General features: G+C 40.8%; 1 protein-coding gene across 2 annotated transcripts in view; it reads right to left on the bottom strand.

The window, feature by feature from the left end:
* The window catches only part of DNAH10 (dynein axonemal heavy chain 10), a 118,746-nt gene that overhangs the window by 41,460 nt on the left and 53,340 nt on the right, over positions 1-23,946 (bottom strand). For both annotated transcript variants that reach the window (XM_079957700.1, XM_079957701.1), the window contains 9 exons: positions 21,754-21,945; positions 21,265-21,383; positions 20,537-20,695; positions 18,959-19,094; positions 18,475-18,594; positions 15,957-16,091; positions 3,082-3,298; positions 1,720-1,839; positions 152-297 (listed from right to left, as the gene is read on the bottom strand). In XM_079957700.1, the coding sequence (XP_079813826.1) occupies positions 152-297; positions 1,720-1,839; positions 3,082-3,298; positions 15,957-16,091; positions 18,475-18,594; positions 18,959-19,094; positions 20,537-20,695; positions 21,265-21,383; positions 21,754-21,945 (1,344 nt within the window). The remainder of the gene's footprint in view (positions 1-151; positions 298-1,719; positions 1,840-3,081; positions 3,299-15,956; positions 16,092-18,474; positions 18,595-18,958; positions 19,095-20,536; positions 20,696-21,264; positions 21,384-21,753; positions 21,946-23,946) is intronic.

Here is a 23,946-nt window from a genome sequence, read left to right as displayed (position 1 = left end):
GGGGACCTGCGCAGCAAAGGATCTGTCCCCTATACTCATCCCTCAGCTTTTTGCTCCTTCTCTCCTTTTTGCAACAGAAGAATGAGCTTCTTTCCTTATCTGGAAGTGGAGTAAAGGTGTAGGGCTAATTACATAAAATCTGGACCCTTACATTTGTGTCTTGATTTAGTTTCTTAAGAAAGTTCTGTGTTGTTGCCGTCTTTGAGGTTCCAGATTCTCCAACCAGAACAACGGGGTGTTTGATTTTTACCATCTTTTCTAGTAGCCAGTTTGTACGGGTTGTGTCCACTGTGGGAACTAAAGAGTGTGTATGTTAACTTGGAATACAGAGAGCAAAAGAAAACCAAGCAGCTTTAAAATGATAGATTTGCATAGATATGATAGATTTGCATAGATACTCAATGCACAATCACTCCAGTAGAGAATTCATTTAGAGACACAAGACCCATTGTCTGATCCAGGGGTCGTTTGTTCCTCTAGCAGCTTAGAGGATAAAAGAAAAATGTTTCTAGACACACTATTTTAGAATGGAGCATTGGCCCCTTATTGCCCAGATAGATAATACTTTATTCGGCTATAAGCCCACAAGGTAAAACAAATCAATAGATAAAACAGCATTTTACAATCTAAAATATCGACTAAACCCTAACCCTAACCCTTATTGCCCAGTCTTAGGGAGATATCCAGAGATGGGTTGTCTCCACCCATAGCCCAGGAAAGTCAAGTCTCATGTGGTGATGTTTCGTATGCCTAGACTGGCTCAGGAGGCTCCACAGTCAAGCAGAGAACAGCACATGTAAACTAAATCTGAGGCGGGGGGAACATTAAAAGAAAATAACAGAAGCTTCCTCTGAGAAGGCCAAGCAGAAGTGGATGAAAGTACAGGGTGGCCAAACCATGGTCATTTGGGTAGACCAAGCTGTACCCATTTGTAGTATGCTACCTAAAGAGGATAAGCTGGATAACTCTATGAATCAGAGGAACTTTCATGGTAAGTGACCAATGTTTGTTCTGTTCAGTGGAAGGAAGACATCCAGAAATGGGACATGTCCACTCCTTATATTGAAGGGCTGAAGGTGACAGACTAAAGACAGGATGATGATGGTGGTGGTGATGATGATGGAGGGTCACCAGAACGTGAGAAGAAGAAAAAGACAAGTTTGGATTTGATATCCCGCTTTATCACTACCCGAAGGAGTCTCAAAGCGGCTAACATTCTCCTTCCCCTTCCTCCCCCACAACAAACACTCTGTGAGGTGAGTGCGGTTGAGAGACTTCAGAGAAGTGTGACTAGCCCAAGGTCACCCAGCAGCTGCAGGTGGAGGAGCGGGGAAGCGAACCCGGTTCCCCAGATTATGAATCTACCGCTCTTAACCACTACACCACACTGGCTCTCCTTAGAGAAGGGACTCTAAGGAAAAACAGGTAGCAAGAAAGCTACAGATACGAAGAAACTGGTGGTAGAAACACTAAGTAAAGGAATCTGCTCTGAACTTGGGCAAGGCAAGGCAGTAACTGGGGTGGAGCCTCCTGAGCCAGCTTAGAGCTACAAGATGTTGTCATGTGATCCTGCCTCCCAGGGATGATCAACGAAGATGAGCCATGTAAGGATGCCTCTCATGTACTGGACAAGGCATAAATAGGTTTGCAAGCTGCAATTGATTAACTTGTGACATTAATTACTCCCACTAAATTATGCAAAGCTTTAGTCACACTTACCCAGAATATCGATAAATTTCACTTCGGGTGAGTGGATATATTCAGGGACCAATTTGCTCCAAGGCACCCACTTTTTCATCAGTCCCTCAAAGTGAAAGTCATATAAAGTTGGAAGCTGGCCTGAAGATAAATCAATTATGATAGCTTAGACCATACTTATGGTCAGAGATTAGTCATTCATGATTACTGGAGGTATGTTGCAAATGAGACATCCAGTATAGTATGCAAAGCAACATGCTGAACACATTGTCCAAATTATCAGAAAGCACTAGAATTAGGCCCAAAAGATTGGCAGATAATGTATGTGTATACCTTGGCCTTAGTATGAATTTTATGCTCTCAATATTACTGTTGTAAAGCACCTGTTTCAGGCAGAATGTCCTTATGGTTCAGGGACTCTACTTCCTCCCTTGGGAACCTACTGCACCTGCCTGGGGTTCCAAGGGTAGGACATAACCTTAATCCACTGAGGAGAAGATATCATACTAAGTGCAACAAATCTTTTTATTATTATTATAGGGTTATCCTGAGACAGGTTCTTTTTCCTACTTGCTCCATAGACAGTGCCATGTGACTCAGTGTAGATCATGAAGTTTCCATTGAAGGAAACTCAGTTTCAGTAAGTAATCAAGCAGAAACAGAATATGTTCTACTTTACATAACAATTGTCTGAAAAATCTATTAACATTTCTTATTTACTTCAAAGAACTGAAGTCCTTACTCAGCAGCCCCCCAAGTCCTGTCTCTATGCTGCGTAGCATAGTTCAAGGAAGGTAAAAATTACCAAGATGAAACTCCCTCAGTGCCACAGGGCTAAACAGAAAAGGCATGGGTTTCAGAGTTTTTCACTTGGCTTGCAGCAAAGCCCTATTCAGCCACTGTAAAGGATGTGTACCCCTGTGTTGAACCAAAGGCGAGACTAGTCAGTATAACCCCAAAACTAATTGCTAGTTTTGCAAGGATGAGTTTACATGTGTTTATCTATGCACTTGCTTTGATATATGCTAATAAGCTTGCTTTGCTGCTATGCTTCTTGGTGGGCCCTGGAAGGCTGAGCTCTTAGCTCATAGAGTAGAACTATCTGTAAGCCTTGGATAGTTGCCACCTATGCCCTCATGGGTCAAGTGGATTGATGTCATTCCTCAAATCTGAGTCATCTCTCAGAGGCTGCTATTAGGCAGGCTAAGAGAAATACAGTGGCCTGTATTTTCCCCTCAGTTGTGCTAATAGCAGCTTGGGAGCAGGAGCAGGAAAATCTTCATTGTGGGATACGTGCTGAACTGCAGAAGGCAAGTGAAGCTGCAGTACCTAGGAATTCCTTTCAGAAACAAACCATGTCATACAAGACTGATTATATCCTACCTGGCAACTCTCCTGGTTTAGCTAGAGTCATCTCATCATTAACAGTTGACATAGAGGAGAGACGTTTGATAAAGTCATCAAATTTTGATCTTCCAGCTTCAAGGAGGCAGGCTCCTAAAGAAGAATATAGAGCTTCAAGGAAGTAGCACTCGAGCACATCAGGGTCATCATATTCTTGCTCAAGGAGAGCATCCAGCATCTTGGTCAACTGTGTCACCTGCCATATGAAATCACAAAGCAACAAATACTATATTGGTGAAAATCTTTTGGCGCCTCTCCCCTCCCCTGCAACACACTGCTATAAACTGTCTTTAAAGGGGGCACCAAGTGGAGAGCAACACTAAAAACAAATCTGGAACTGAAGAAGAGAGATGAGCAAGGTCTTGGAAGGTGTTTCATTATTACATTCTATGAGCAGACCAGCAAAGGATTTTCTTCAATGTAGAAAGCAGCTTGCAAGCAAGGGCAAAATGTCCTGTTTCACCGCCTGAAGCAAAGTGAAAAGTGCTACTTTGCACAGCCACTCCTGCCCCCAGCCACCTGCTCCTGCCACCACGGTCTGTTCTGCTGCCACTACACATCCTGCCACATCTGACACTGGCGGAGAAGTGGTACTGCCATTGGTGCCAATTTGGGGCATGATTGCACCAATTCTCTGTAAGATCTTACCCAAAATTGTGTGAGATCTCACACAAAATGGACACAATCTTGCCCAAAATTGGCATTAATGGTGGTGGTGCCACCTGGGAGCACTTCTGCTGCCTAATTGCTAGGCCAGCTCTGTTTGAAAGTGTAGCATGGCAGAGAAGATAATGCAATGACCACTCTTCCAGACTGTTATGATTTGGAGATCAGTGAAGAAATTGTTGGAGAAAGGCTCCCTACAGAGTCTAAGGAAACTTGGCAGGTTTCAAGAAATAAATGTAACACTATTACAATGAAAGTTAGTGTGCATTTGTGTGCAACATTAAACAATTAATTGGTACAGCTAATTTATTTAGAAATCTTTTTAATCAACTGCAAAGGCAACCCCCAATTAATCAACAAAAGATTGCTTTTTATTTTTAAATAGATTTTTATTAATTTTCCAATACATTTATACATTTTTAACCAAATTGTAACAAAACATCTCTTTTGGACTTCCTTCAGCTTCTCTGGCAATCATCCATGTTTATCTCTTAATTACGCATTCTATTTACATATATTGCCGTTTGTCTTCCCTCTCCCTTCTATTTCTTTTTTAACAATATCTCTCAGTTTTTACAACGCCTCTAGAAACCCCACTAGCGTTGTTTGTATATCGCATACATTTTTCAGATACTCTACAAACTTTCCCCAGTCTTCGATGAACCTTTGGTCTTGGGCATATCTGATTTTCCCAGTTAATTTGTCCAATTCCGCATAGTCTGTCAATTTCAATCTCCATTCTTCTATTGTCGGTAATTCCTCTTGTTTCCATTTTTGAGCCAATAAAATCCTTGCCGCTGTAACTGCATACTGAAAGAGTTTACAGTCTTTTCTTCTTATTTCTTTTCCTGTAATTCCTAAAAGAAAGGCTTCTGGTTTCTTCACAAAAGTAAATTTTAACATCTTTTTCAATTCATTATAAATTGCATCCCAGAAACCTTTCAGCTTCTTACATTCCCACCACATATGGTAAAATGTTCCTTCTTTTTTTTTACATTTCCAACACTTATTACATGTCTTATACATTTTTGCTAATTTTACCGGCGTGATATACCATCTGTAAAACATTTTCATAACATTTTCCTTCAACGCAGTACATGCAGTAAATTTCAGATTTTCTTTCCACAATTTTTCCCAATCGTCAAATTGTATATTATAACCGAAGTCTTTGGCCCATTGTATCATTGCCGATTTAACCTCTTCATCTTTCATGTTCCATTCCAACAGTATTTTATACATTTTTGAAAAAAAATTACATTCATTATTTATTATATCTACTTGAAACTTTGAATCTTTTTCTCCATATCCACATTCTTTTATGTCTTTTTAAAACATTTCATTAACCTGTAAATAATGCAACCAATCATATACATGTTCTTTAATTTGTTCATATGGCTTTAACTTCCATTTTCCCTCCTCTTTAATCACCATTTCACCATATGTGATCCAATTACCTCTCATATTAATTTTCTTTACACTCATAACTTCTAACGGAGATAGCCAGTGTGGAACTTTTGGTTCCAATAAATTTTTGTACCTGTCCCATACCTCTATCAACGAATTCCTGAAGATGTGGTTCCCAAAACCTTTATGAATTTTCTTCTTATCACAACATAGGTAAGCATGTCATCCAAATCTGTTATCAAAACCTTCAAGGTCTAATAATTCCTTATTGTCTAATTTTATCCATTCTTTTAACCAGCAAAGACATGCTGCTTCATAATATAGTTTCATATCTGGCAGGGCGAAGCCTCCTCTTTCTTTCGCATCTGTTAATAACTTATATTTTATTCTTGGCTTCTTGCCCTGCCAGATATACCTTGAAATCACTTTTTGCCACTCTTTAAAGATCCCTATCCCTTTTATAATGGGGATAGTCTGAAATAAAAATAACATCTTTGGAAGCACACTCATCTTTATTGTGGAAATTCTGCCCCAAAAGGACAGTTTCATTCTGCCCCACACCCCTAGATCTTTCCTTATTTCCTTCCAAACCGGTACATAATTATTCTGGAACAGGTCAATATTATTGGGTGTTAACCAAATCCCCAAATATTTTACTTTTTTCACAACCTTTATCTCTGTCTGTTGTTGCATTATTTCTATCTTATTTTGTTCCATATTTTTAGCAATTATTTTAGTCTTTTTCTTATTCAATCTAAATCCTGCCATTTTTCCAAATTGTTCTATTTCCTCCAAAACTTCTTTTACACTTTCCAGTGGTTCTTCAATCGTTATAACCAGATCATCGGCAAAGGCTTTCACTTTATATTCATTCTGCCCCACTGTTACCCCTTTAATTGATTTATTTTGTCTAATCGCACTTAAAAAGACCACTAGGACCGTTATAAATAATAATGGCGAGAGCGGACAACCCTGTCTTGTTCCTTTTGATATTTTTATATCCTCTGTAATTACATTATTGACTAGCAGTTCAGCTCTCTGTTCTGTGTATATTGCCTTAATTCCATTGAAGAACTCTTTCCCCACATCCATGTACTCTAAATTTTTCAGCATAAAATCCCATACTATATTGTCGAAGGCCTTTTCTGCGTCCACAAACATTAATATCGCTTGTTTCTCATTCCTGGCAGTCAGATATTCCAAAATATTAATTATATTCCTTATATTATCTTTCATTTGTCTGCCTGGAAGGAAACCTGCTTGATCTTTATGGATGATTTTCAACAATATCTTTTTCATTCTCTTCGCTAAAATCCCTGCAAATATTTTGTAATCCGTATTCAATTATGAAATAGGCCTATAGTTTTTGACTTGTGTTAAATCCGAATCTTGTTTTGGAATCAAGGTAATAAATGTTTTTTTCCATGTATCTGGGATCTCTCTTTCTTTTAAAATATTATTCATAACTTCTTTCAATGGTGTCGACAATACATCTCTCATTTCTTTGTAATAACCTGATGTAAATCCATCTGGTCCCGGGGCCTTTCCTCTCTTCAATTCTTTTCATAGAATCATAGAATCATAGAGTTGGAAGAGACCACAAGGGCCATCGAGTCCAACCCCCTGCCAAGCAGGAAACACCATCAGAGCACTCCTGACATATGGTTGTCAAGCCTCTGCTTAAAGACCTCCAAAGAAGGAGACTCCACCACACTCCTTGGCAGCAAATTCCACTGTCGAACAGCTCTTACTGTCAGGAAGTTCTTCCTAATGTTTAGGTGGAATCTTCTTTCTTGTAGTTTGGAGCCATTGCTCCGTGTCTGCTTCTCTGGAGCAGCAGAAAACAACCTTTCTCCCTCCTCTATGTGACATCCTTTTATATATTTGAACATGGCTATCATATCACCCCTTAACCTCCTCTTCTCCAGGCTAAACATGCCCAGCTCCCTTAGCTGTTCCTCATAAGGCATCGTTTCCAGGCCTTTGACCATTTTGGTTGCCCTCCTCTGGACACGTTCCAGTTTGTCAGTGTCCTTCTTGAACTGTGGTGCCCAGAACTGGACACAGTACTCCAGGTGAGGTCTGACCAGAGCAGAATACAGTGGCACTATTACTTCCCTTGATCTAGATGCTATACTCCTATTGATGCAGCCCAGAATTGCATTGGCTTTTTTAGCTGCCGCGTCACACTGTTGGCTCATGTCAAGTCTGTGGTCAACCAAGACTCCTAGATCCTTTTCACATGTACTGCTCTCAAGCCAGTTGTCACCCATCTTGTATTTGTGCCTCTCATTTTTTTTGCCCAAGTGCAATACTTTACATTTCTCCCTGTTAAAATTCATCTTGTTTGTTTTGGCCCAGTTCTCTAATCTGTCAAGGTCGTTTTGAAGTGTGTTCCTGTCCTCTGGGGTGTTAGCCACCCCTCCCAGTTTGGTGTCATCTGCAAATTTGATCAGGATGCCCTTGAGTCCATCATCCAAGTCGTTGATAAAGATGTTGAATAAGACCGGGCCCAAGACAGAACCCTGTGGCACCCCACTAGTCACTCTTCTCCAGGATGAAGAGGAACCATTGATGAGCACCCTTTGGGTTCGGTCAGTCAGCCAGTTACAAATCCACTGAGTGGTAGCATAGTCAAGTCCGCATTTTACCAGCTTCTTTACAAGAATATCATGGGGCACCTTGTCAAATGCCTTGCTGAAATCAAAGTAGGCTACATCCACTGCGTTCCCTTCATCTACCAGGCTTGTAATTCTGTCAAAAAACGAGATCAGGTTAGTCTGACATGACTTATTTTTCAGAAATCCATGCTGACTATTAGTGATCACAGCATTCCTTTCTAGGTGCTCACAGACTGTTTGCTTAATGATCTGTTCCAGAATCTTCCCTGGTATTGATGTCAGACTGACTGGGCGGTAATTATTTGGGTCCTCTCCTTTCCCCTTTTTGAAAATAGGGACAACATTTGCCCTCCTCCAGTCTGCCGGGACTTTGCCTGTTCTCCAGGAATTCTCAAAGATGACTGCCAGTGGTTCTGAGATCACATCTGCCAGTTCTTTTAATACTCTTGGATGCAGTTCATCTGGCCCTGGAGACTTGAATACATCTAGACTAGCCGAGCATTCTTGTACTATCTCCTTAGTTATTCTGGGCTGTGTTTCCTCTGCTGAATCATTTGCTCCAAATTCTTCAGGTCGGGCATTGTTTTCTTTATCGGAGAAGACTGAGGCAAAGAAGGCATTGAGGAGTTCAGCCCTTTCTGTGTCCCCTGTTTGCATTTCACCATCTTCTCCTCTGAGTAACCCCACTGTTTCTTTGTTCTTCCTTTTGCTACGAACATACCCATAAAAGCCTTTTTTGTTGCTTTTAACCTCTCTAGCAAGCCTGAGTTCATTCTGTGCTTTAGCTTTTCTGACTTTGTGTCTACACGTGCTGGCTATTTGTTTGAATTCCTCTTTGGTGGTTTCCCCCCTTTTCCATTTTTTGTACACATCCTTTTTTAAACTTAACTCAGTTAAAAGTTCTTTAGATAGCCACCCTGGCTTCTTTAGGCACCTTCCATGTTTCCGTCTCATTGGTATTGCCTGAAGTTGTGCTTTTACTATCTCCCTCTTAACAAACTCCCAGCCATCATGAACTCCCTTTCCTTTTAGTATTACTGTCCATGGGATCTCACACAGCACTTCCCTAAGTTTTATGAAGTCGGCTTTCTTAAAGTCAAGAAATTGAGTCCTAGTATGCTTGGCTGCTCCTTTCTGCTGTATAGTAAACTTCAGAAGAGCATGATCACTCGCGCCTAATGATCCTTCCACTTCTACCCCACTAACCAGGTCATCAACATTGGTTAGGACCAGATCTAAAATGGCTGTTCCTCTTGTTGCTTCTCCCACTTTCTGGACAACGAAGTTGTCTGCAAGGCCAGTGAGGAATCTGTTTGACCTTATGCTCTTGGCTGAGTTTGACATCCAGCAAATATCTGGGTAATTGAAGTCCCCCATTACTACTCTCTTCCTTTTGCATGCTTGGCCATCTGTTCCAGGAAGGCATCATCTGTGTCCTCCGTTTGGCTTGGGGATCTATAGTAAACTCCCACAATGAGGTCCCTGTTATTCTTCTCTCCCTTAATTTTGACCCAAATGCTCTCACTTTGGCTTTGAGGTTCTAAATCTTGGATCTCTTTACAGGTATACACATCCCTGACATATAACGCCACTCCTCCTCCTTTCTTGTCTGGTCTGTTTCTCTGAAATAAATTGTATCCCTCCATTATTACATTCCAATCGTGGGACTTATCCCACCAGGTTTCAGTGATGCCTATTATGTCATATTTAGTTTGCTGTACCAAGAGCTCAAGCTCATCTTGTTTATTTCCCATGCTTTGCGCATTAGTGTACAGGCATTGAAGTCCATTAATCATTCCCCCGTGTCTCTTATCTAAGGTTTTTTTCCTCCCACCACTAGGTCTGCGTGCTGTTTGCTCCATTTGGTCTATGACATCTGGAGGATCATCTTCATCAATTGATAGACTCCTACCTTCAGGAGCACTGTCTCCCTCCCCCACATTAGTCAGTTTAAAGCCCTCCTGATGAGGTTTCTGAGATTTTTGGCAAAAACATTCCTCCCAACCGTTGTATAGTCTCTTTTATCTCGTCCATTTCTACTGGGGCATTCAGCTGGTCTTTTTGTTCTGTCGGGATCTTCTGCACCTTTTTTTCTTTTAAAAATCTTTCTATTTTCTTTATATTGTTCCTTTCTTTATTTTTATATAATTGTCTATAAAAGTCCAAGAATCCTTTTCTGATTTCTTTCAGATTAACTATCTCTTCACCATTTACAATGATTTTATTAATTGTGTTTCGTTCCTTTCTCTTTTTAATTTGCCATGCTAACCATTTGCCTGATTTGTTAGCAAATTCGAAGTTTTTCTGTCTCAACCTTTTTATGTTCCATTCCACTTCTTTGTTTATTATCATTGCAAATTGAGTTTGTAAGGTCTTGATTTCTTGTTTAATTTTTAGGTTATTTGGTTTTCTAATTAGTTTTTGTTCATTGTCCATAATCTGCTTCAAAATTTCTTTTTTTCCTTTTCCTCTATTTTTATTCCTCAATTAATTCTGCTGAATGAAAAAGCCTCTCATAACTGCTTTGCTTGCGTCCCAGACCACATTCATCTTTGTCCCTTTGTTGATATTGTCCACAAAATATTCCGTTAGTTTCTTTTGTGCTTTTTCTAGAGTTTGCTGATCATCTAATAGGTGTTCATTGATTCTCCATCTATAAGTCCTTTCCTCAAAACCTTTTAATTCCATTTTTATTGGATTATGATCCGAAATTACTTTAGGTTGTATTTCAATTTGTTGGATTCTTGGTGTTAGTTCATTCGAAACCCATATTTGATCTACAGTGGTGCCTCGCAAGACGAAGTTAATTTGTTCCGCAAGTTGCTTCGTCTTGCGATTTTTTCGTCTTGCGGAGCGCGGATTCCCTGGGTATTAATGGCTTTAAGAAAAAGGAAGCAAACCCGCAAGACGTTTTCGTCTTGCAAAGCAAGCCCATAGGGAAATTCGTCTTGCGAAGCAACTCAAGAAACGAAAAACCCTTTCGTCTTGCGCGTTTTTCGTCTAGCGAGGCATTCGTCTTGCGGGGCACCACTGTATTCTTGACATTGACTGATTTGGTTCCGAATAATAAGTAAATTGCTTCTCCAATGGGTGTCTAAGTCTCCAAATGTCAATCAAACCGCAGTTCTTAGTCATCATAAAAAAAGTCTTAGGTAGTTTCCCTTCCTTATTTGTTCCTTTTCTTAGTCTGTCCATTTCTAATGAAACCACTCCGTTCATGTCTCCCATTATTATAATTTTTTGATCCATATAATCAAATAGTTTTTCTTCCAAGATTTTGTAGAAATCAGTCTTGTTTCCATTAGGTGCATAGATCCCGACAATTATCAAATTTTCACCTTGCCATTTGATCTGGACTGCTATAATTCTTCCTTCTTCGTCTTTAAGGATTTGTTGAGATTCGATTTTATTTTTGATATATAGAACTACCCCCCTTTTTTTTCTTTGTCCAAAGATACAAATTCATTCCCTAATCTTTTATTAACCAGTATTTTTCTGTTTCCTTGCCACGTGTGTTTCTTGTAAACATATAATGTCCAAATTTTTCTTTTTCAAAAATTGTTCAATTTTATTTCATTTTTTCTTATCATTCATCCCATTAATATTCCAATTCCATAATTTTAGCGCCATGATGGATTCCAATTAAATAAAATTAAATTAATTTTCTTATAACGTATCCTTTTTTTCTCCTTCTTCTTCTTCTACCTCTTCATCCGACTTCTTTACGTTCTCTTCTTTTTCCTCCCCCGATTCTGACTCTTCCTTAGATCCTGCTCCTCCTTCTGCACCTTTGTCTTCTTCCTCTTCTGCTTTTAGTTCCTTGTATTTTCTCAAAAATTTCCCTGTTTCTTCTGGGCTTGTCAACCTGTGCTTCTTACTTTTGTAGAAAAACGAGACTCCCTCAGGGAATTCCCACTTAAAATCAATTTTGTTTTTCTTAAGAATCTGTACCAATGGCTTGTATGGGTCTCTTCGTTTCAGCAATCTTATTGGTATATCTTTAAAAATGATTATGTAATTTCCATCTATGTATAATCTTTTCTCTCTGTTTTTCTGTAATATCAAATTTCTCATTCCTCTGTCTTTAAATGTAATTAAACAGTCCCCTGGAAATTTCCTTGCTTTGTTTGATCTTACTTTCATTTTAAATGTACTTTGTACTGTTTTTACAACTTCTGCTGGTAACTCCAGCCATTGCGCTAACTCCATTATCAATCTCTCTTTAATATCTTTGTTCTGTATCTCCGGCACAGATCTCAGCCTTAGATTCACCTCCCTCTGTCTCAGTTCATTCATAGCCATCGCATCTTTAATATCTTCCTGTGCTTTACTTATTTCCATCATCTCCACTTTCATCTTCTTTTCTTCCCGTTTCACCTCTTTCATTTCTAATTTAACCTTTTTCATCCCTTCTTCCAATGATAAAGTTCTTTTTGAAACCTCTCTTATTTGTCCTTTCAGTTCATTGACCGTCTCATCAATTTTTTTGTCCATTTCGCCAATTTTTCTATCCACTTGCTCTAATTTTGTTTCCAGATTCTTTTTACTTTGTTTAATTTCTGCAAACATTTTCAATATTTCTGCTTTGAAGTCTGATTCTTGCTTAGATGCTCTCCTTTCTGTCGGTGTCACCCCCTCCATCCCTTTCTTCTGTTGGTGTGCCATTTCTACCTTCTACAACCTCCCTCCCCAATCCTTCACCAAACTGCTATACAGTACAAAACCCTGTTCATTAAATTAGCCAATAGTCAATTATTGTATACCAAATTCAGCTGATACACTTTAAACAATTAATTTCAATTTTTGATTTATGATATGTCACTTCCAAAAAAGTAGGGAGTAGAGTAGGGAGTAAAATAGGGAGTAGAGTAGTAGTGAATGATTTTAAATTGGTAAAAAAAAAGAAAAAAGAAAAATATAGTATGTAGGGAGGGGTGACTTTTGAGAGAAGGGGTACCCAGATAGGTAAGTTGTCAGATTATCTCCTTTTAATAACTTCAAAGGAGAAAAGGAGAGGCCAAATCCAAAATCCAAACCAAAGTATAGGACAGTCTTCTTGTCCCCAATCGGGCTAATCCTTAATTAGAATCTTCTCTTGCACTTCCTCCCATATAAAATTGTAATCCAATTACGATCCAAGAAGATCGTAATCCAAATAATTTCTTTTATAATTCAAATATAATGTCCAAATATAGTTATTTTCCAAAAATGATTTTTCAAAAATCCAAATATTTTATAGCCTCTAATATCAACTCAGAAAATTGATTCTTAATTGTCTAGGTAAAGGTAAAGGTACCCCTGCCCATACGGGCCAGTCTTGACAGACTCTGGGGTTGTGCGCCCATCTCACTTATGAGGCCAGGGGCCAGCGCTGTCCGGAGACACTTCCGGGTCACGTGGCCAGCGTGACATCGCTGCTCTGGCGAGCCAGAGCCGCACACGGAAACGCCGTTTACCTTCCCGCTGGTAAGCGGTCCCTATTTATCTACTTGCACCCGGAGGTGCTTTCGAACTGCTAGGTTGGCAGGCGCTGGGACCGAGCAGCGGGAGCGCACCCCACCGCAGGGATTCGAACCGCCGACCTTTCGATCGGCAAGTCCTAGGCGCTGAGGCTTTAACCCACAGCGCCACCTGCGTCCCTTCTTAATTGTCTAGTTGGTATTAATTCCAAAATATATTTAAATACTTTTAAAGATGAATCAGTAGAGTCCCAGAAGGAGTATTCCACATAGCACCCAAAACATGAAGTGGGAGAAGTCAGATTTCCTGTTTCTTAAAAATATTCCACTGGCAAGGAAAATCATAGAAAAACAAGTTGTAATGTCTCATTCCATCCACTAGGGAACCGAAGTCCAGATAAGTGGCGTAGATCTAAAATTCATATAAATGTCAGTCTCAAAAGGAAAAAAATAAAAATAAAGGGAAAACCACCTCAATTCCAGATTGTGCTATATTTAATTTTATCCTCTTAAGAGTCTATATCGACCGAAATATGAAGAGAGGCTTTAATTCTCCCTCTGCAACAGCAGCCTTTTAACTCTTAACAATGGAGTCGAAGGCTCTCCTTCCAACACGGCTCTTTGTCTTTAAAAGTGAAAGTGGGAAAACACTTCAAGCCTTATATATCCTCCGCTACACCAAAGACGTCTATTTGCCACTATAGTAACTTTCTGATCCCCCTTTTACTGTAATAATCTTCCTGTGTCCTTGTAAAGTCTTCCAAAGTCTCTTTTATACTTCCAAAGTCTCTTTTATACTTTTTAACTTTAGTTCTAAAAGTTTAGAGAGAAACAGAAACAATAGCCGCTAGCGGCAACTCACTTTCAATTTCCAGCTCTGCTTACAATGCTGCGTCTGCGCTGATTCCAGATGACAGCTGAACTCTGTATTAATCCTTTTTAGTTACGGAACCTTCCTCAATGTTATTTCTTCCAAATTATAATTTTGTTGAGTCCGAATTTATTAAATTTGAGAGCGGAGCGCTGTTCCTTGCAAGGTCGGGGCTTCGCTAATCGGCCATAGCAATCGCTTCCTGATAGCCTGCTGATCCTCCCTCCGTGCTCTTCGCCCCTTTTCGGGGTTACCTGACGGCCGGTAGGTTAGCTCTAGGCACTGCCGGGAACCTGACCCTCTGAACACCCTCCAGAGGCTTTATGGGGGGGGGGGGTATTTCACCCAATAACCCCCCATTTCGACCGAAATAGCTGGGATTCCTCTAGCGGAAAAATCGCTCGCTTGCGACGGGCTCGCGCTCCACCGGAAGTCCCCAAAATATTGCTTTTTAAAATGTAAATACTTCTTTAAAAATTTGCAGATGGCAGATACCTCTTAGAAGAGGAATTGCCCTTTCTTCTCACATAAAAGGGAATGACTCTTCTAAAATGGCAGCTGCTGCAATATGCACCACCTAAAATACAGTGTATGAAATCCAATGATGCAATGGAGTACCTCCATGGGGTTTCTACCCACTCCAGCCACCTGCATGCCCTCCAAATCTGCTTAGGGAGGTTGGGGTCTTGCCAGAGCAGAAGTGGGGGCTGGAGAGTAGAAACTGGAAGACCCATTGTGCAACTGGAGTTCCTTTTGCACAAGCAGGTGGACGTAATTCAGTAGAAATCTTGCATTGATCTTGCAAGCTGATCTTACAGCTTGAGTCCAAGATCCCTAAGGACTGTCTAAACCTGGTCATTGAGATTTTTTGAAGTATTTTTTATTTATTTTAAAATAATTTTATTTCCATTTTTTATTTATTGAATTTATAACCCACTTTTTTCTCTAAGGAGCTCAAAGTGGCATCCGGTTGTCTTCATAAGGATGAGAGGCAGTGAGCTCCATGGCTGAGCAGGGACACTCTGTCCACTATAGCACACTGGCTCATGCCCTGATCCCTGAGATTATCTAGAGCAGCACTGTTGGTTGTGCCCAGTATCACAGAGGCCACAATGGCCTCAACAATAAATCAGGCATCTAATGATGTTGCTCCCATGCTACAGAAAATTCTTTCAGGAGAGATTCGGCAGGTATCCTTGCTTCTGACTTTCAATCATCTCTTAAAGACTTTAATGCCAACAGGCTGATACAGTTGTTTAAAACTTCATTGAGTAGCCAGTTTTTTATTGAGTGGTTTGCACTGCTTTTAAAAGGTTTTTATGCTGATGTACATCACCCTGATTATAAGACGTAAACAGTCTTATAAATAAATAAAAATCTTACCCCTTATACATTTTGTTCAAAAACTATTGTTTTAGTCCAATGCACATTTGTGCACATTTAATTTATTAGGTATTCAATTAAAACTCATTTGATTAGACAACTAATATTCATTTAATTAGTCAAGAGCCCTAATACTTAAGTGCAGTAAACTGTGATGCTCGGAGCAAATGTCATAAATGGAGCTGAGCTATTTCTCATTGTTGACCAAACCCTGAAGGAGAGTTTTTCTATTTCAGACCATGTCTTGGAATCTTCCGTAAAATTTCAAATTCAGTCTATATAAATCTCTCCAAATCTTACTCTAGTCCAGAAAAAGGGACGGGAAGGGTAGTCCTACTAAATTCTCCTTAGACATATGCCTGAAGTTTGAAAAGTTTATTGCACTGTTCACTGCTTGAAGAACCTCCATTGTAAATGTTTATATTAATTTGCAAAGCCGGTATTTCTTACCATATTGAGATCTGTCTGTGGAAGAATGGTCTTTAATTTCTCCCCTTGCCGTCCATCGACAATTCCTTCTACGATCATTTCAATCAGGTAGGGTACATATTTGGCAAATAATCTATCTAAGAGTTGTTTTTCTTGCTGAGGAACAAAATCAAAACAAAGTAATTCTAATGTATCCATTTTATTTGTATCTTCCTGTTCGGAGGGATATACTCTTCCCCTCTTGTGATTGTGGATCAACCTCTTCTAAATAACAAGATCTAATCCATGGAAGGGAGGGCACAACACACCTGCTCTTGTAAGTCAGAAGTAAGAGCAGGAAAGCCCAAACGCCATGGAGGACACAGGACTGGAATAGGATAGGGTGATTTCCAACCAAATCTTAACTATCTATCTGGAATTTGCCACCAGGCCCTCATGGCACCTAATGAAATTCCCCAAATTGTGGATTTCATTGCCCCATTTCTTTGTTGTTGGCAGTTGCTAATAAGGCATGACTTCACATCACATTGTGAGTCATAGCTGTCAACGTTTCCCTTTTTTTAAGGGAAATTCCCATATTCTGAATAGGATTCCTCACAAGAAAAGGGAAAAGTTGACAGCTATGTTGTGAGTTCTCCTAAAACGTCCAAAGTAATGAGATTTAAAATAAAAATAAAAAATTGAAAGGTGCTCCAGTGAATTACTCAAGGAAGCTCTTCATGTGGGAGATTTCCACTTTTCTGTCAACCTCTCAGAACCTCTGTAGAAAGGTTCTGTCAACCTATCTACATGTTCCAATATTGTAGCTGGACAGGCAGTTTTTTCAATTCTGCTATCAGAAAGGAACATTGTTGTCCATGGGTAGGCAAACTAAGGCCCGGATCCGGCCCATCACCTTCTAAATCCAGCCCGCAGACGGTCCAGGAATCAGTGTGTTTTTGCATGAGTAGAATGTGTCCTTTTATTTAAAATACATCTCTGGGTTGTTTGTAGGGCATAGGAATTCGTTCATCCCCCCCCCCCCAAATATAGTCTGGCCCCCCACAAGGTCTGAGGGACAGTGGACCGGCCCCCTGCTGAAAAAGTTTGATAACCCCTGTATGTTGTCCAATAAAAACATCTTTTAGATGGGACCAGTCTCTTAGGTAGGCCCCAACACCATCTAGTGTCCAAAAGCAGGAAATGTTCACAGAGTCAAGGAATACGATATACAACCACCCCGACCCCAATTCCAGTCCCTTTCTTGATGAGAACAACACAGGATATCATCAGAAGCACAACTGTAGGAGCAGAGAAGAGAACAGCAGAGACTTCCTCAATGCACTACCTCAAAAAAGACTTCCGCATCTATTACAAGGATAGGTAAAGGTAAAGGTACCCCTGCCCGTATGGGCCAGTCGTGCGTGACAAAACTGCTCTGGCGAGCTGGCACCAGCACAGCACACGGAAACACTGTTTACCTTCCCGCTATAAAGCGGTACCTATTTATCTGCTTGCACTTAGGGGTGCTTTCGAACTGCTAGGTGGGCAGGAGCTGGGACCGAACAACGGGAGCTCATCCCGCCGCGGGGATTCGAACCGCCGACCATGCGATCGGCAAGCCCTAGGTGCTGAGGTTTTACCCACAGCGCCACCCACGTCCCATTACAAGGACAATCAACTGCAATAATATTGATTGACATGAGTAAGAACAGTCTTAGCATCTTAAGGAAAAAGCAGTCCAAAATGCCATATTTACACATATCCAGAAACTAATAATGTTGCTCAAGGCCATGGAGGCTTAGTCATTCCTGATTCAAGGTTGCAGGGAGGTGTGTAATTCTTTTCCTGGTATGGGAGCATGTCAGGGGACTGGGATGGCTGTGGGTCGTTTGGATCCCAGCTGTTTCTTGGTCCTCCCTGGGCATATCTGACCCAAACCCTGACCCAGAGACCCTGTGTCTCCTCTACAAGAGGTCTGGAAGGTGGCAACATGAGAACAGGCCTTTTCTGCAGTGGCTCCACACTTGTGGAATGGTCGCCCCAGTGAGGCTCACCTAGCATCTTCATTGCATATCTTTAGGCACCAGGCAGAAACATTCCTCTTCTCCCCGGCTAATTAAGCCATCTGTGCCCTTTTAAACTGTGTAGTGCAGGGTACTGTTTTTGTTTGTTACTATGTTATGTGTGTTTGTGTTTTTATATTGCAAACCACCCTGTGATCCATTCTTATTATTTATAATTATATCTCCTTTGAGCTCTACCAACATCAGAGCACCAGCAGTGGCTAGGCCAGAGGATTCAGCAGCAGCAAGAAGGGGGGAATCCAACTTAGGATTTTCCTCTCCAGTGCTGGAACTCCATATCCAGAGCTGGTCAGGGGTATCTGATATATCCTGTGGCCCCTGGGACACCCTCCCAAATCCTGCACCCCAACCAGAGAACTCAGTTTGTCTGGAAACCTCACATAAAAATTAGCTTGTCTGGATATACTGGAAAACCAGTAACTGGTGATTTACAACAAATGCTTCCAAGTTCAGTCTAAGGAGACATTTTCTACCTTGCTTCTTTGGTTCGTCCATTTTTCCCAATAAGGTTTGTATCTCAAGTTCTTGGGGTCCACAAAGACCATCCCACAGCGTGATACCGTCGCAGGTGAAGCATACTGTAAGTCTCCAACCTAGGAAGGAAGCACATTTACTGGAAACTGGTTGGAGGAGTGGCCTCGTGCCTGGAGAACCTCCACCACAAAATGGAAGCTGGCATGCTGCATTCTATTTCTGAAGTGAAGCAAGTTTGGCCCTAATGAACTTGGATATAGGACTGCCTGGACCCACACGTAACCCACTCTGCGCAATTCAGAAGAAAAGCTGAGTGTAAGAGTAAGAAAACAGTGAAATAAATAAATACGATAAAAATGGAGAAACACCACCACCTCCCAAGACCAAAATGGATGGATAACGGGTCACTTGAGCTGTTATATTTAATGAAATGTCTGGCCATCAGTATCTGTTGTTTCAAAACTTCAGAAGTGACTTCCTTACCTCAAATAAAAGGGCACAATGGGCTTGGAGTCTGATTCGTTCCCCATTTGCCAAAGTCAACAACTTGTTATCATCCATCACAGAATTCATGTTTTCTACCCAGAGGGCATCCACATCTCCATCAAATAAAATGTACCTGTATACAAAGATTAAAGAAAGGCACTTATATAATGGCACATCCCCAAAACACTTCTATTCTAATTCATTTTGATCTGTGTACTTTCATTGGATTGCAGGAAGGTTATTGGGAAAATGAGGGAAAATTACAGCAAAACAAATCTGAAACTATTAAGGACCCGCAAGTGTAATGTCTAACCCAGAGGTTTGCAATCCTTTTCCCCTACTAAATAATTCCAGTAATGGAACAATATCCTGTGAAGTCCAACTCCCTCCCCCCCCAAGAAGCATTAAACAAATCAAAACAAAACAAAACAAAACAAAACATGAAAACAAATAATTTAACCAAAATTTCATAGAACCCCTGACAGAAAGCTCACTCAACCCAAAGATTCCACAGAGCCTTGGTTGAAAAGTACTGGATAGGAGAAATTATGTTTAAAGAGCTGATAATCTTACTGATGGTTGCTAGATTAAATTTAACAAAATACTGGAAAGTATACCAAAAAGCTGATCAATTGCTTTGATGGGAAAATGAGCACTTAAAATGAAAACATTGAGAAAAGCAAAAGAGCCAGACAAATTTGGAGAAATATGATATCATATTATTGCATTCACTTCTGACAAGGAAAACAATTTTATTCTACCTCAAACTCATGCTGCTTTGTGAATAACTGATTTTGGCTGTGTGGGAAACTGCAGTCAAATATAGCTAGCAAGAATACGGCTTGCATGAAGTGGTTAAGGTAATAGAATTGCATTCCTAGAGTCAGCTAGGCCATGCCCCTCACCTGGAAGGAAGTTAAGCTTCCTCCTTTGTTCATTCTCTTTCACCTTGTGAACTCACCAAGACAGGACGTGTCTGAGCTTGCTCTCTACAAGTTGTTTGTGTGCTCAGAAATATGTTTCTGTATTTTGTAAACCCAAAATACAGAATACTACCTGCGTTTTTCTTGCAGCTGTATGGAATAATGCATGAATCATATCTTACGAGTTAAGTAAAGTATTCAAACTTATTAATGGTGTGGGAAGCAGTGTTAAGTGACTAGAACAGGATATTTTAAAGGTCTAATGGCCTATATTCCTCACACTGATGCATGATTCTGTGTTTTAAAACTCTGCTGGGGGCTCTCACTTGCTGGAGAGTATGTTTAGCTCTGCTCTTTTGATATAGGTATCCAGCCAAGTACTTTATTAATGACCCCACAATGATCCCATGTTATCTCTTTTTCCCCAAAAGCTGATTGTATTGTCTGCATTTCTTTGAATCTGATTCTCTTTAGTTTTCCCTTCTCTGTTGTTGTCCTGATGATAACATTACAATGTGCTCTTGGCCTTGCATTAATTCTCTTGTAATTTATCTATAATCTGTCATTTTTCTCTTATGTTTGTTTGGTTACAAAACTTAATAATGCAGTTTAAACACAAATACAAATATTGGTCTAACCCTTAAGAAATTACCTTCTCTCTTTTTTATCTGTGGGTTTATTGATTTCCCTAAAGATGTTGGACAAAACTCCATCAGTCCAGTCTCGTGTGGTGGGGTCTAGGATTCCGTAAAGCTCAATAACACTCATGGCTTTGGGGTTCAGCGTGTAAAGTTTGGTCACCAATGACAGCCTAAATGGACATCAGAGGTGCAGTTAAGAAGAAAAACACATTGCAGTAGAACTTGCCAAAGCAACTCCTGTATACAAACACTTCACAATTCGTGCCCAATAAAAACATGAGGAGCCCTGCTGAATCAGATCAAAGTAAATCAAAGCTTGATCCTGCTTTCCACAGTGGCTACCAGATATCCCTGGAAAGCTCATAAGCAGAGCTTAAATGCAGTAGCCCTCCTCACTGTTTCCCCTCAGCAACTGACACAATTGGTCAGTTCACGGAAGCCACACCTATTGCTCGATGGGGTTGCCAATTGCGCTGCTAGAATGCGCCACAACATCATCCAGGTGACTGACCTCAGCAAGTATTTCAATTTCAAATATATTGATTGTTTCTACTTTCTGGTTGAGTATTTTTATTTATTCACTTGATTTAGGGAGGCGAAGCTGCTGCCTTTCTCACCCCCTGGCTATGCCCATGAAAGTGGAGGAAGCGAGGAAGTGTATTCTTATCCTCTTGCTCTTTTGAAGGGATAGCAACAAGTCTTACCAAGTTATTGACCTGTATTCATAATCTGTACTCACTTGGTCTGAGCCTGGCACAAGGTATTGATAACCACAGACTTGCCGCCTCCTGTCGGCCCAACCACCATTGTAGTATGACGAGTCAACATAGTTTCATACATTTGGACAACTTTATCCACCTGATAAAAAACCATTAAAAGGCCTCATAGAGCATACATCAGCTAAACTCACTATTAGCCTTTTTTTCTAATAGTACTGTATAAATCAACAAAATTCCATTTTAGGAGAATTTAAGTCAAAAGATACAACCCAAATACCCCAGGTTGAAAGTAAAAGAAAGAAAAGAAAATTCCAAGTCATCATAATCTGAATAGATGATGGAAAGAAGTGTCTTCCGCCACCTAAAAGGATTATTATTGCTACTTATGGACTGGATGGAAGACCTTACTGCAGCAGAGCCAGGCTTTAAGGTTGCCTTTTATACAGGCTCCCCAAAATGTGGCCTGGCATTTATGATACTTTCCATTTTTCTGTGTTTCTTTTTCATACCTGAATTGGCAGGACAACGTAGCCTCCTTCAGCCAACACTTGCTCAACAGCATCATTAAAATTAGGGTAGCGTACTCGAGGGCAATCAAGTCCAGGAAACAGGTCAGAGATGAGGCCAAGAAAAAGAGGAACATCTTCAAAAACAAATTTTGGGAGATTCATGTCTCGCAGAGCTCTCATCAGGACCACATCCTAGGGTGATGGTGGTTGTTAAAAGCAATTAACATGTTTAGTGAGCAAAATAGGTTTTCTTGAGCACCCTGCCCCCAATTTAGTAGCTCCCTCAAATAGCTGCTGCCTTTCACCACATAACAGTTAAAGGTTTGAGGCTGAAACAAGACAGAAGTACTTTTTTGGAGGGGCAGGGGGCGGGTGAATATGGGGGGCTCCCTGGTCCTGAATGGAGTAACTGTGCGCAGGACCAGGTGCGCAGCCTGGAAATCATTTTGAACTCACAGCTATCCATGGAGACACAGGTCAATTCTGTGTCCAGGGCAGCTGCCTACCAGCCTCATCTGGTACACAGGTTGAGACCCTACCTGTCTCACCAGAGTGGTGCATGCTCTAGTTATCTCCCGCTTGGACTACTGCAAATGGGGCTACCTTTGAAGGTGACTCAGAAACTACAACTAATCCAGAATGCGGCAACCAGACTGGTGACTGGGAGTGACCGCCAAGACCATATAAAACCAGTCCTAAAGGATCTACACTGGTTCCAGTATGTTTTCTAGCACAATTCAAAGTGTTGGTGCTGACCTTTAAGATCCTAAACGGCATTGGCCCTATATACCTGAAGAAAGATCTCCATCACCATTGTTCAGCCTGGATACTGAGATCCACCTCCAAGGGCCTTCTGGTGGTTCCCTCGCTTTGAGGAGTGAGGTTACAGGGAACCAGGCAGAGGGCCTTCCCAATAGTCGCACCTACCCTGTGGAACATAGGGCAGTACTTCTGTCTTGTCAGGGTTCAACCTCAATCTGTTAGCCGCCACACACCCTCCAACCACCCTTACAAAGCCCTATACAGCTTAGGATTCTCCCATGTGTATCATTCCCAGTCTTTCTGCCAAGTATTCACTCAGCAGCAACCTATCAGAGGGCATTCTTGATATATGCATGTTGAATGTTGAATGTCGAATGCCCTTCCTTCACACTAGACTGACTTAGATGGCTTTTAAGTGCCAGTTTAAAACTATTTTATTCATCCAGGCCTGTGGCTGAATTGCTTCATTTGTGGGTTTGTGCCCTTGCCTATCTGGGTTTATTATTATTATTTTATTGCTATATTGTAGCACATGTTTGTTTTTATGATAAATTATTGTTTCAGTGTGTATTATGATTTATTTGAAATTACACCTTGCTCTGGGATGGTATTTCACAAAGTGCGTTAGAAATTGCCTGAATCAATAAAAGGCCAACAGCTTCTGGCCAAGCACTTGCACCAGGCTACTTTTGCTGCCCCAGATGCATAACATCCACAGCCAGCGCAGAGGAGACCAAGGAAATGAACACAGGAGAATGGTATTGAGTTGAATTAGGCCACAACTTTATTGATTACAGGTAAGAGTAGGTTTGGCTACGTGCACATATCTGACATCAGGCAGCCTACACGCTGATAGGAACCCAGGGGGTCAGCCCTGTGCTGGGGAGTCACCCCCGACATTTATTGGGTGCCACAGTCCCGCACAGGCCCGCCACTGGGAGAGGTGTTTTGGCCCATCAGTTCCCGTGTGGACTCCTGGCAGAGTCAACCTCCTGGACGCCCTTAATGGAGTGCCCATGTGGCTAAAGATCCAGTCCAATGCCCACATGCCCATGCCCCAATTGGCTTGCAGGCAATGCACACCTCTAGCAGCTATGGTGGCTCATTCAACAGAAGTAATATATTTTGCATTACCTGTGGAAATTTATACTTGATTCTGACCAAACTAAGCTTACTAGAGCAAAATAAACACCAGGATTATGCCCCTAAAATATATATATCATCGAAAAATAAAATATTGGAACACAGCTAGGGTGGGCACACACCATTTTCTCTATATTGTTCACATAGTACATTTGTGACTAAGACTGAAACGTCTTGCACTCAATTATATGTAACACAGGCCCAGACGAGACAGTTTGTTTATGATTTTTTTCTTTAGTGACAGTGACATGAGACATACAGTGGGAGGGGTGTTTCTCTCTCTGAAAC

The sequence above is a fragment of the Podarcis cretensis genome (assembly GCF_951804945.1).
Source record: "Podarcis cretensis genome assembly, chromosome: 16".
In the NCBI taxonomy this organism is placed as follows: domain Eukaryota; kingdom Metazoa; phylum Chordata; class Lepidosauria; order Squamata; family Lacertidae; genus Podarcis; species Podarcis cretensis.
This window is presented reverse-complemented; position numbering and strand designations above follow the sequence as displayed.